Here is a 12,422-nt window from a genome sequence, read left to right on the forward strand (position 1 = left end):
TATATATATATATATATATATGTGTGTGTGTGTGTGTGTGCATTTGTGTATATGTTGCTACTTGTATTGTGAAAGCATCCGAAAAACATAAAACTCGTGAAAAAGAAAGGTTCAAGTGGGGCAAGTTAAGCGATGGCCTTTCTTTTCGCTTTCGCTTTGGCCAACTAAAGTCATTCTGTCTCTTCATGCCTTCGTCCTTCTAAAAGCCAATTATCATCGCCGTTACATATATATAAAATTAGGTGACATTAATGAAAATTGAAGGTGAACAACAAGGGCATGCATTGCATTATACAAATTCAGATCTGTTGTGGTAGGTATAACAAGTGGCCAAACTCGAAGAAATTTCACCACTGCATTTATTAAATTAACCAGCGCCCTTTAATGAAATGGAAAAAGGATACCACATATGATTGTAGTGTTTCACATTATAAGATCTGCTATACGTATATATGATGATACCGTACCATATATATATATATATATATATATATATATATATCGCTTGATTTTCATCTGGTTATTAAATTAAATGTGTATTAGCTCTAAAATAATGTAAGACGTACTAAGATATCCGAATATAATTTGCATTCACAAAATTTGCAGACTGTTAGCATTATAATAATATATGCACCGCCTAGCGTTCATTATTACTATAATCTTTTATCCAAATATGATTTTTTTAATGTCTAATTGTGATTTTGGAAATATAATAATAAGACTTTTGGTTATCATAATCTTCTACTTCTAGATGGGAAAGCATGTATAATTGACTTGACTTCATAGCAGAGAAAATCTTCTTCATATAAATATATGAACTTAAAATCATAAACATTTTCTTTTTTTCCCAAGGTGAAAAATGCAATTGGTTGGAACAAAAGTAAAAATAAAAGATAAAAAAAATATAAATATGGAAGAAAACCTTTTCAACACGCCAACGAGGAACCGGTCTTCGATCGGTACTTTCATAACTTTTTTGACAGAGTCAATTCTGTTGTTGTAAAAGAAAAATCAAAGAACCAAAGAGGTTATGTATACACTTAGTGACACTTCTGCATATATATATATATAATAGAGAAAGATTGAGAATCACTTGTTCTTTCATTATTCAATATAAATAATTATAATATTTATAAATAGAAAACATAATCACAACATATCTTATTTGATCAATATAAATATATAAAATATAAAAATAAAGATAAATCTAAATATTACAGAATTTTCTCGAATTTTCTTTATTATATATATATATATAATCAGTAGTATATTTTGAAACGGTGAAACCGAGTAATTGTGTTTGGCATGTACAATATATATATATATATATATATATGAATCATACATGTGAATGAGTCGTAAAATGCATTGACGACTGACTTCCATAAAAGCATGTGAAAGAAATCAATTAAAACTTTTTGATTTCCCATTGTTGTCTTTTTCGTTGTAGAGATTTTATTATAATATGGTGCATGTTGTTTTCGACACGGATCAGACAAACTACACATATGATTTTCTAATTAACTATTTATAAATTATAAGCTTTTATTATTACTTATGATAAACTTCATAGGGTAAGAGTGTCTTAGCATTTAGAAATATTTTTTGGATTTATTTCCCTAATATCTGTAATCATGTAAAATAGTCTCTATAGCTCTCGAAATTGTTAGTAACCAAAGCCGTCTTAAGGAGTGTACAAATGGAGATCTTGCACACGGCTCCACCTTCAAAAGGGTCCCATATTTATTTTTTAAAAATTATATTTGGTCATTTTATTTTGTTTTACATATAATTAGAGATAGAGTATTATTGTCATTTTAATATTTAAATTTTTTGATATTTTAAAAATAAAATTTCAAAAATTCTATCATAAACTTTTAATTTATTTTTAATAATCGTTTTCTCTTTCTATATAATTCAATATCTAAATATTAATTTTATTCATATATTGAATATTTATTTTTAAGTTTTATATTTTTTCTTTCATTATTTTTATATAAAAATTATCAGTTATTTCATTTTTATTATTTAATGTATTGACAACAATATTTTTATTTGAATTGTACGTTTACATTTTTAATTCAATATACGGAGATAGAGTTAAAATTTGATATACTAAATTAAATTGATAAATTTATAGATTTGTTAATTATTTTTTATTTTATTTTTTATTTCTATATTTTTAATTAAATTAAAAATAAATTTTAAAAATTAGTTTATAATTTAATATCATAAATTATATTGTACAGTGTCAATTTAGACGACTCTAGTAACCAAACAAAATTTCAACCGACAACATATCCCTTGGATATTTCAGACATCGTATTCAATAATTCCTAGCTTTTATTATTACTTATGGATGCACCAAAAAGGCCCATACAAGGCCCAATAAGAAAGATACGGGCCTTGATGGGGCCTTTTAGTATTGCTATTAGAACGCGGAACTTTTCAAAATATTAACGGTTTAGCCCAAACTTTAGTTTGGATCAATTTTGATCATGAATTTACAAACCGAGGTCATCAAGAATGGGTTCTCAAAATGGGCTCAAAGCCATTTCAACATTGATTATTAGCAATCACAAATGGACCGACATATTGCATTTTGGGCCATTTTTATGATTACTAACCCTCACAACCCATGATTCGTGTGTTTTTTTTTTCGTGTAATAAGAATCCTTGTAATGTTGTACGCGCGCCAATCAAGAGCTAGTTTCGTAGTTTTCTTTCTATATTTTGTAGTAATTTTGGATATGATTAACTTGAAAAAAATCCAAATCCAAGTGAATGATTGTCGCTTAGTGCAATAAAATGAAAGATTTGTAAGTATCGAAATTGAAGTATGATTATATAGAATAGTTGAGTGATTGGCAATATTATCATATTAGTTAAGAGCGGCTCCTATTTCCCGAATGATATAATAAAAAAAAAACTCTTCTGGACTAAATTCTTTCTTTTTATATAACTTATAGTTTTCCCGCTCTTAAAATTATATTTAGATTTTATTTAAAAACCGACTAATAATTTAAAATAAATATATTTAACATCATATATAATCTTACAACATTTTATCATTATTCTTTTACAGAAAAAAATGTCTAATCAACATCAGAAAAAAGGCATCATCAAACTAAAACCGACCAAATTTCTTTACAATTGATCTAAAAGTAAATATAAGAGGAAGAAGAAAAAAAACATAATCTTAGATGGTGACCGTTTGGCGGAGAGAGGAGAAAGAACCAGAAGACAGTAAATGTTGTCATTGCGATATCCGCAGATTTCTTTTCGGGACAAAGATTTCCTGACATGCGAATAGGAAAAGACGAGATTACCCTCCTCCGGTAATGTAGGGCCCGCGCTCACGTGGACAATCCTTGTCATTTTGCACATATTTTGCGTGCCGACCTAGGAACATTTGCTTTTGCCTGTGGGGCCTACGAAATAATTCTTTTCTTTGTTCCCAACTTTTTCAATTTTTTTAATAAAATTTGAATGAATTTGTGAATAACAAAAAGATTACCTTTAAATAGACGGATTAGTTGGGAGGAGGCGAGAAGATTTTGATAGAACATTTGAACATTTGAACTCTCATTAGTCTAACCTATAAAAAAAATCTATCGATTGGGATTTGAATTGGTGTTGGTGATATTTCATGTTAAGTTGGTGAATGTGAACGCTAATTATCAAATTAAATTTTCTTTTTCAAGTCAAAGGGGCTCAGGAGTTCGACGGATCGTTGATATGGTATTTGCAGTAATCATTTGATTAAAAAGTCGCCGTTACAATAATCATTTTGATGACCAGGTGAAAATAGTAAAAATTTCGAGAATTATTATTCTCATTTTGTGGCCATTCTTATTTTGAATTTTTATTCAAACTTTTTCGGCTTTTTAAGAGAACAACGAAGAAGAAAAATCTGAAACCTCCCTCTAACCATTTCGGGTTTCCGTTCGGGTTTGGTTATTTCAGTTATAGAAAAATTATAACCATTCGGTTTTTACATAAACTTCGGTTCGGTTTGGTTCGGTTTGCTTTCAGTAAAAAAACTCGTTTTTTCAAAGAAAATCGCCAGTTTTTTCGGTTATTTTTTATTCGGTTAGATTCGGTTCGGTTTCGATTTTTTCGGATTTAAAAAAATCATAACCGTTCGGTTTTGATGTCGGATTCGGTTCGGATATGGTTATGTCTTATTTGATTCGGTTCGATTCGGTTATTCGGTTAATAACCGAAATGACTACTCCTACCTAAACCCCCCAAACAGTTTCTTGATTAGGTGATGAAGATGATGACATACTTCATATAATTGTTTTTCAAGAGTAAAATTCTGAAAAATAAAATTAGAACTCAAGTTTCCAAATGTCAAAAGAAAAAAGAAGCCAAAATTATATGGATGAAAATTATTAAAAAGACATATGTTTGATGATAAATCAGCAGTAAAAACTGTTGAAAAATTCCATGTAACGAAAAATACATCAGTTAATTTAATAGATTTTTCTGTGAAAATTTTGGGATTTTCTGGTTATTTTTATCATTTAAATAACCGCAGTATAATTTATTAAACATACAAATACACACAGATAAATGTGTGTATTCCAACAAGTCATTGGACACTCATCATACGTATGCCATGGGGGGATGATAAAGTGCCTGAAGCAACATGACATGAGGAGCCCAACTGTTTGATATTTTGGGGAAATCATTATTCTTATTTTTTTTTGTATTTATATTCGACCCATCTAAAAAATTTTGTAAAATTATTTCAAGAACCCTAATTCATCGATTGTAAACCCACCACACATATCAAACATCTATCAACCTCCTTTGCGATTAATCTCCACTCATTTCTTCGTTTACGAAAACCAATAGCCACTTGTGATTCATGTAATAAAACGAGTAAATGATTTAGACAACACTCCATAACGTGTCCAAACAGCCATATCAAGGTTATAAGCTAAATAACACGGATAATATAACCAGCATCGATCGAGATAAATGATAACCAAAAATAATAGTGAAAATTACCGCGAGACCAAAGTTATACAAAATGTTGGGATTTATACGCCTAAAGGAAAGGGGTGAGTCACCATAGTGGATTAGTGACAATGGACTCTCGTGGTTCTAAAGACGCAAGCAATGATGCAATGTTTGTCTGTCTATATATATGACGTATATAACATGTATTTATGTATGTATATATATATATATATATATATGTGTGTGTGTGTGTGTGTGCATTTGTGTATATGTTGCTACTTGTATTGTGAAAGCATCCGAAAAACATAAAACTCGTGAAAAAGAAAGGTTCAAGTGGGGCAAGTTAAGCGATGGCCTTTCTTTTCGCTTTCGCTTTGGCCAACTAAAGTCATTCTGTCTCTTCATGCCTTCGTCCTTCTAAAAGCCAATTATCATCGCCGTTACATATATATAAAATTAGGTGACATTAATGAATCTTATGGAAATGATAAACGAGGAAATAAAGCTTAATGTTTGTAATACAATTATGAGTCTTTGGTCCTAAAGCGCCATCTATTGAATTTTTTTCTTCTTATTGCAGTTAATTTGAAAGTTATAATTTCTTTTTCTCATATTTTTTCCAAAGTTCGATTCTCTCTCTCTCTCTCTATATATATATATATTTAGAGTATATATGTTTCTTTCCATATGATGAAATAGCATTGATTGCATTAAAAGGCTGATGATTAGTATAACGTTGCCATAGCAGTTAGCCATGTCGATATAAATCAAAAGTGTATTTGCATATTATATACATACATACGTATATGTGTGTGAGATATACCAAAGCCAAAGGCATATTGCAAATTGTAATGATATATTATTCTCTGAGTAGACTTTGGTTGTCAAAGGCCCAATGATTCTCCTTTCACAAAGTCAAGATTTCGACCTCATCGTGTCCTTTTTTATCCTATGAATTAATATAATTATTCGTTCCTTTTCCCATTTCGATTCAATTATTTGCGCCCTTTTACATTTCAAGGTAATATTCCCTGTGAACTTTTGAATTTAGAACCGTGGAACAGTTTCTACTGCGAAAAAGACCAAAATGTCCTCTTCTAGATGTTTTTTTTTTTTGTAATAAATAAAATTAACGTAATTAATGGTCTGCATGCATATATAGTTTGTTAAGCGTGGAAAATACTTGGAATATCACGAATATAATATGAATATGATACCCCTCGGCACATGCTTAAGACGTGATGTGTAGTTAGAAATCCATTTGGTTCAACTATACGATATTCCCCCTGCATGGTAACGGCATAACTATATATTCTTTCTCCATTTTTCAAAAATATTTGCAGCCTCATATGTCGGGATGATATATGCGCTATTACAAATATTCTTGAACATATACTTAATATTATATGGTCAGATCTCGCATTTATTCTCCTTTTTCTTCTGGTTAAATAAGACAAAATGATTTATTTTAGTTTATAGCTATGATTTAAAAATAAAATTTCTTGTGTTGATTTTGCGAAATAATAGTGGGCGAGGGTCCTTTTATTCCCATTTGAACCCAAACAAATGCAATCCGGATTGTCTTTTTTTTTTTGGTTCAAAACATGAATTATGGAAATTGTGGAATTCATCATTTCTAACTTTAATTAATTTATATATATATTAATGGAAAATGAGCAATAAGAACAAAATCCAGACAAGAAAAGCAACATGTCTGGCTGGCCGCAAAGCCGGGGAGGCGATTAGAAAACAGGATCAGACAACCCTACCATCCTCCACCCAAACTCACTCCCCCTCCCAACATTTATTTGTGCCATATATATATGCAATGTTTCAATAAAAAAAATGCATAGAAAAAAAATCAGGAAATATTCATACAATATCCCAAAAATCACATTAGAGAAGGGAACGTCGAATCATAGTTCAGTGTCTAAACTTAATTTTATAAATAAAATATCGTATGTGAATCATACAATGAATTAATATGAGAAATCCAATTCTAAATATTTGATACTATTTTAATCGCCCGGTATAACTGTTTAGAATGTGCAAGTCATCGTATGATTATAAAAAAAATTAGACATATCTGATAAATAAAAATAAAAAAGTTGAACAGTTAACAGTTAGGATTTTTTTTTTTTTTGGGTAGGGTTAGGATATTTGGGTTGGCAACCGGAACATAATTAAATGGGATTGGAAGTAATAAAAGCCGGTTGAATAATAATAATAATAATAACATATGGTTAATTAAAAGGAGTCGGGCGAATCAAATGCCTATCATACCAAATCATTGGTGGGACCCAGATGTTATGGAGCTGTCTGAACCTGACACGTGTCGGACCCAGCTGACAACACTGTCTCGGCAATCTCAGAGGTGTGGATAAGTCTGTGAGGGATCCATGATGAATGGATGTGGATGGTGCATCTGCAACGCAAGTGCGTATGTGTGTACATGCGTTGTTGATGACATGAGAGCCACCACTTTCTTTATATTCACTCTTCTATTTTATTTTCTTCCTTTTTTTTATTGTATTATAGTTTTTATATGTATTTCTTTTGTTTTGGATGAGGTGTGCTTTGGGGTTTGATTAGTCTAAAGACGATTAATTTAATTATTACTAATCATCTGATCCCCCTCTTTAAATCCACCTCTCTCAAAAGTCAATGTTTATCTGCATTTCCTACTTTTCATTAATTATTAAATTTAACGTGGTTAATTATATTAACCAACACACTCGGACATGATCCCACAACTTTTTTTTTTCGAATTTCAAATGTATATGTTACTAAATTACCAAATGTGCCACAAGAATACAAGGCTTAATTTATGCTTTATTGTTTTCTTTTAATCGATTGATGAAAAATTATATTAATTCATAGACCATAAAAAGGCATTCCTTTATTACAAGGTATGAATAACATAATCTCCTAAACTAAACATGTTTATTATAGTGTATATAATAGAATTAATTATAAAATCTAACAAAATCATCATATCTTCAATCCGATCCTTTTCCACTTATCTTTTTGACGTATGTATGTATGTATGTATGTATGTATGTATGTATGTATGTATGTATGTATGTATGTATGTATGTATGTATGTATGTATGTATGTATGTATGTATGTATGTATGTATGTATGTATGTATGTATGTATGTATGTATGTATGTATGTATGTATGTATGTATGTATGTATGTATGTATGTATGTATGTATGTGTGATGGATAGATATGATTGCCGTCACGGGACGCACGCTCTCCATCAATTCAAGTTTCAAAGCTGAACGCCTAAAACAACACTAAGACATATAACAAATAAAAATGAAATTAAATGCTAAATTAATAATAACATGTATGCGTACAACGATACATGGGTCGTCGTGGAAACGAGTTCGCTGCACCTTGCTAGTAGGAGACCGGTCTGGCCGCCGGGGACCAACTCTGCTTATTGGAAGAACAAATATTTTAATAATTTGTGGCCCCTCGTTTTAATATTATTGGAAATCGAGACAAATGATTAAAGTCCTCATTTAAATGGAATAAGACCTTTATAGTGAAATAACCATATTGTTCAAATGCTTTGTCAAACTTCGACAATCAACATTTAAATAAAATGCTCTGTACTATTTTTTTTTTTGGTGTTTGCAATTCTCTAATCACGCAATACATCGAGGGAAACTCTAAGATTAAGAATAATATCATAGAGTAATAATAAAACAGTGAATAAATAAAATTTACTGGTTAAATTGACATAACGGGGCATTCAAATGCGTATGTCAATTGACAAAAATGTCCAAAAATTTTGTGAAGTACTCAAGAGAGATGATGCATGGAGATATCATGTATTTGACCAAGAAAAGGCTAAATAGCACGTACTCGAAAGTTCCAACTTTTCTTATGGGCAACCATTAATTTCATTTGTGGGCTACTTGAAGAATTAGGGGTAATCGGAAAAAAAAATTAAGATAAAGAACTATACCAAAAAGAGAGATACAGTGCGTGTGTATATATACATATGTGTGTGGATAATATTAGATGAGAATTAGGGTTTTAAAATGTTAGGATAGGTGACCTAACTTGGGGGATGAGAGCATGAATACATACATACATAGCCGACAAACGTATAATTGGGAAGTGCCAAAACAGAGAAGCCAACCAATGAAACGTTCCACATCAACTTTCTTAGTTAAGTCTTGAAGATCTTTTTGATTCTTGTTGACGAATCATATTCTGCCACCATTATCTCTCTTCGACCCTCTTTTCCAATTTCCCCCTTCTGTTTTTTTTTTCCTCCTACGTTTTATGATTTTTTTTTTCGTATTCTCTCCCAAAAAAAATAGTTGTAATTGACGAAGTGATGTAACAGGTATCGATTTGAATAGTAATGTAATGTTGGCGAACTGTCGACTAGAGAGAGAGAGAGAGAGAGAGAGAGAGAGAGAGAGAGAGAGAGAGAGAGTACGTTATCATGGCATCTGTTTCTTCCGATTCATCTATGATCGCATCCCAAGATTTTTAATCCATAAAATGGTTTGTCTTTTCCGTCTAATTTCTTATCCTCCTAATTTCTTAATTTAAATGAAAGTGTAAACTTTTCCATCTCGTAAGCCATATATAAGACAAATAGTACGTGGAAAGTAATTATATACAAATAGTATTGATATCTTATAACAAAACTATCTAATAATCGGATGTAAACATTAATTTTTGTGTAGTTAATATTCACATTTTATTTGAGGGGAAAATGAGAAAAGAAAGTTTCAAAAGGTGTTAGTCATTTTGTTTCTGCTATTGAACTAATTAATTGGTTAGATCCAAAGAACTAATAAACCTAAAGAAGATAGTGGGGATCACTATCCAAAGTGAAAATAATAATAATAATAATAATAATAATAATAATAATAATAATAATAATAATAATAATAATAATAATAATAATAATAATAATAATAAATAGATAAATAAATTAATAATAACAAAAGGGCCTATATATATATATATGTGTGTGTTTTTTTTTGTGAAGAGGAAACATGGAGGATGAAGATTGGTAGGCATGCTGACATGTTACCCATCTATGGCCAGTTGAAGCAAAGCATGGAGTGGGAGACAATTCATGTTGGTCTGTTATGTTAAAAGGAACCTCTTAATCACTATCTAATTATGACATTTTCTCACTATAATTATCTGCCCATTCATATACCCACGACGCCCATGTTTCCTTCACATGTATTCGAGTACGGTGTTCGTTTAATTATTACAAACTCCAACAAATAGTATTTAAATTTCTTAGAATGCAGTTATGAGAATATCTACTGTATTAAATTATAAGGAAGTAAAAAATAAGAATTATTTATTAAATTATAAGAATTTATTTACGGTGGAGGTTGGAGATAAAGAATATTTCTCCTTTTTTTTCCCGTTTTTCAATAGATTTGTACAAACACAAAGACACATGCATACGCACGTCGGAGGGATAGAGGGAGAATATATATTGCCGTGTGACAAATAGCTAAAAGAATCACTCTATTGGCGTTGTTGGATTTCGGATGAAATTAAAATACGTCCCCGCAAACACAATTTCATTATGGAGATAAATAATTTTAGGAAAAAAAAATTGTTTTCCTTGAACGTGTTAGGTGTACGACAAAACTGTGGGAGTGAAACGATCTTAATATGTAAGAAATATATATCAAATAATTTTTTTTTTAAAAAAAGGTCAGATACGAATTTATGATTTTATGCGATAAAAGATGCAATATAAAAATGATTGAATTTTGTAAGTGGGGAGAATAGTAGCAAGTGGATGCTCAAATGGTCAACCTTTGTAAGTGAGAAAATAAAGGAGGAAATTGTGCTACATAATTTCCCACATTCTTTTCATCGGCTTAAATAAACAAGAAAAATAAAATCATTCCTTTTGATTAATAATTATTAGCCACCCACCCATCCACCCATCGAAATTAAAATTAAAATTTTCAAAAAAGAAAAAAGAAAAAAGAAGCTTTTTCTACCTTCTTCTTAAGAAGGCTCTTGGCTTCATCTCCCCCCCCCCATTATCCTCACAACTTAAAACACCGCCAAGGGGGGAAAAGAAATAGGAGAAATCTTCTCTCTTTTCTTGGTCTCACCTGCCAGAAATCTTGAATCTTGAAAAGAAGAAACGCAAAAGGCATAAGAATCTCTCAAATGGGTGTCGATGATTCTTGCAATAACGCAGGCCTTGTTCTTGGGTTAGGCCTCACGCCAACGAACAGTAATTACAATCATGCCATCAAGAGATCGTCCCCCAACGTGGTCGATCGGCAGAGCCTGGATCCGTCGTTGACTCTGAGTCTCTCGGGGGGAGGAGCCGTCTGCCGGCGGCGGAGATTATCAGCTGTGCCGGCAAGCCTCCTCTCACAGCGGAGTCTCCTCTTTCTCCAGCGGAAGAGTGAAGAGAGAGAGAGATGTCTCCGGCGGCGGCGGAGAAGAGGCGGAGACTGAGACAGAGAGGATGTCTTCAAGAGTCAGTGATCAAGAAGACGAAGAAGGTGTGAGTGCAAGGAAGAAACTCAGGCTTACCAAAGAACAATCTGCTCTTCTTGAAGAAAGCTTCAAGCAGCATAGCACCCTTAATCCTGTAATTATCCTTTCTCTAATCTCTCTTTTTTTTTTTAAATGTTTATAATGAATCCCCCTTAATCTCATCGTTCTCCCTTATATAATAATCCTGTTCCTTCTCTTCTTCCTATACAGAAACAAAAACTAGCTCTTGCAAGGCAGTTGAATCTAAGGCCCAGGCAAGTCGAAGTGTGGTTCCAAAATCGGAGAGCCAGGTAATTAGTTTGATTTAATAAATTACAAGTGCTTATTTGATACTACACACAATTCAGACTTATGATATATCTCGGAATTTTATCGTTAAACGCATAGAAGGCTCCTTAAAACAAATATTCTCGTTTAATATATCATGTAGATAATTTATGTATTTAAATTTATTATGGAACTCTGTCAGGACAAAGCTGAAGCAGACAGAAGTTGATTGCGAGTTCTTGAAGAAGTGTTGCGAGACATTAACTGATGAGAACAGAAGACTTCAGAAGGAGCTTCAAGAACTCAAAGCCCTAAAGCTGGCTCAGCCCTTCTACATGCACATGCCGGCGGCAACGCTCACGATGTGCCCTTCCTGTGAGAGACTCAGCGGAGGCTCCGTTGCCGGAGGCGGTGGTTCCGGTGGCGGAGTCACGTCGGCGGTCGTCGACAGCGCCGGAGCCAAGGTCGCGGCCTTCTCCATCGCCGCCAAGCCTCACTTCTTCAACCCTTTCACCAATCCCTCCGCGGCTTGTTGATTAGTTTCTTGCTTGATCATTAATTAATTTCTATTTGAAGTTTTTATTAGGAATTAGTTATAATATAGAAGACGGAACAAATATATATATATTTATATATATATATATATATATATATA

General features: G+C 31.9%; 1 protein-coding gene across 1 annotated transcript; it reads left to right on the top strand.

Moving 5' to 3' along the window:
- Positions 1–11,003: 11,003 nt before the first annotated feature.
- On the top strand, positions 11,004–12,347 carry LOC104807643 (homeobox-leucine zipper protein HAT22). Its single transcript, XM_010533015.2, is given in 4 exon segments — positions 11,004–11,328; positions 11,330–11,594; positions 11,711–11,790; positions 11,970–12,347. Coding segments are annotated over 4 exon segments (846 nt in total). The 5' UTR covers positions 11,004–11,161; the 3' UTR covers positions 12,304–12,347.
- The last annotated feature ends 75 nt before the right edge of the window (positions 12,348–12,422 follow it).

This window comes from Tarenaya hassleriana, unplaced genomic scaffold (assembly GCF_000463585.1).
Source record: "Tarenaya hassleriana unplaced genomic scaffold, ASM46358v1 Cleome13, whole genome shotgun sequence".
Lineage (NCBI taxonomy): Eukaryota > Viridiplantae > Streptophyta > Magnoliopsida > Brassicales > Cleomaceae > Tarenaya > Tarenaya hassleriana.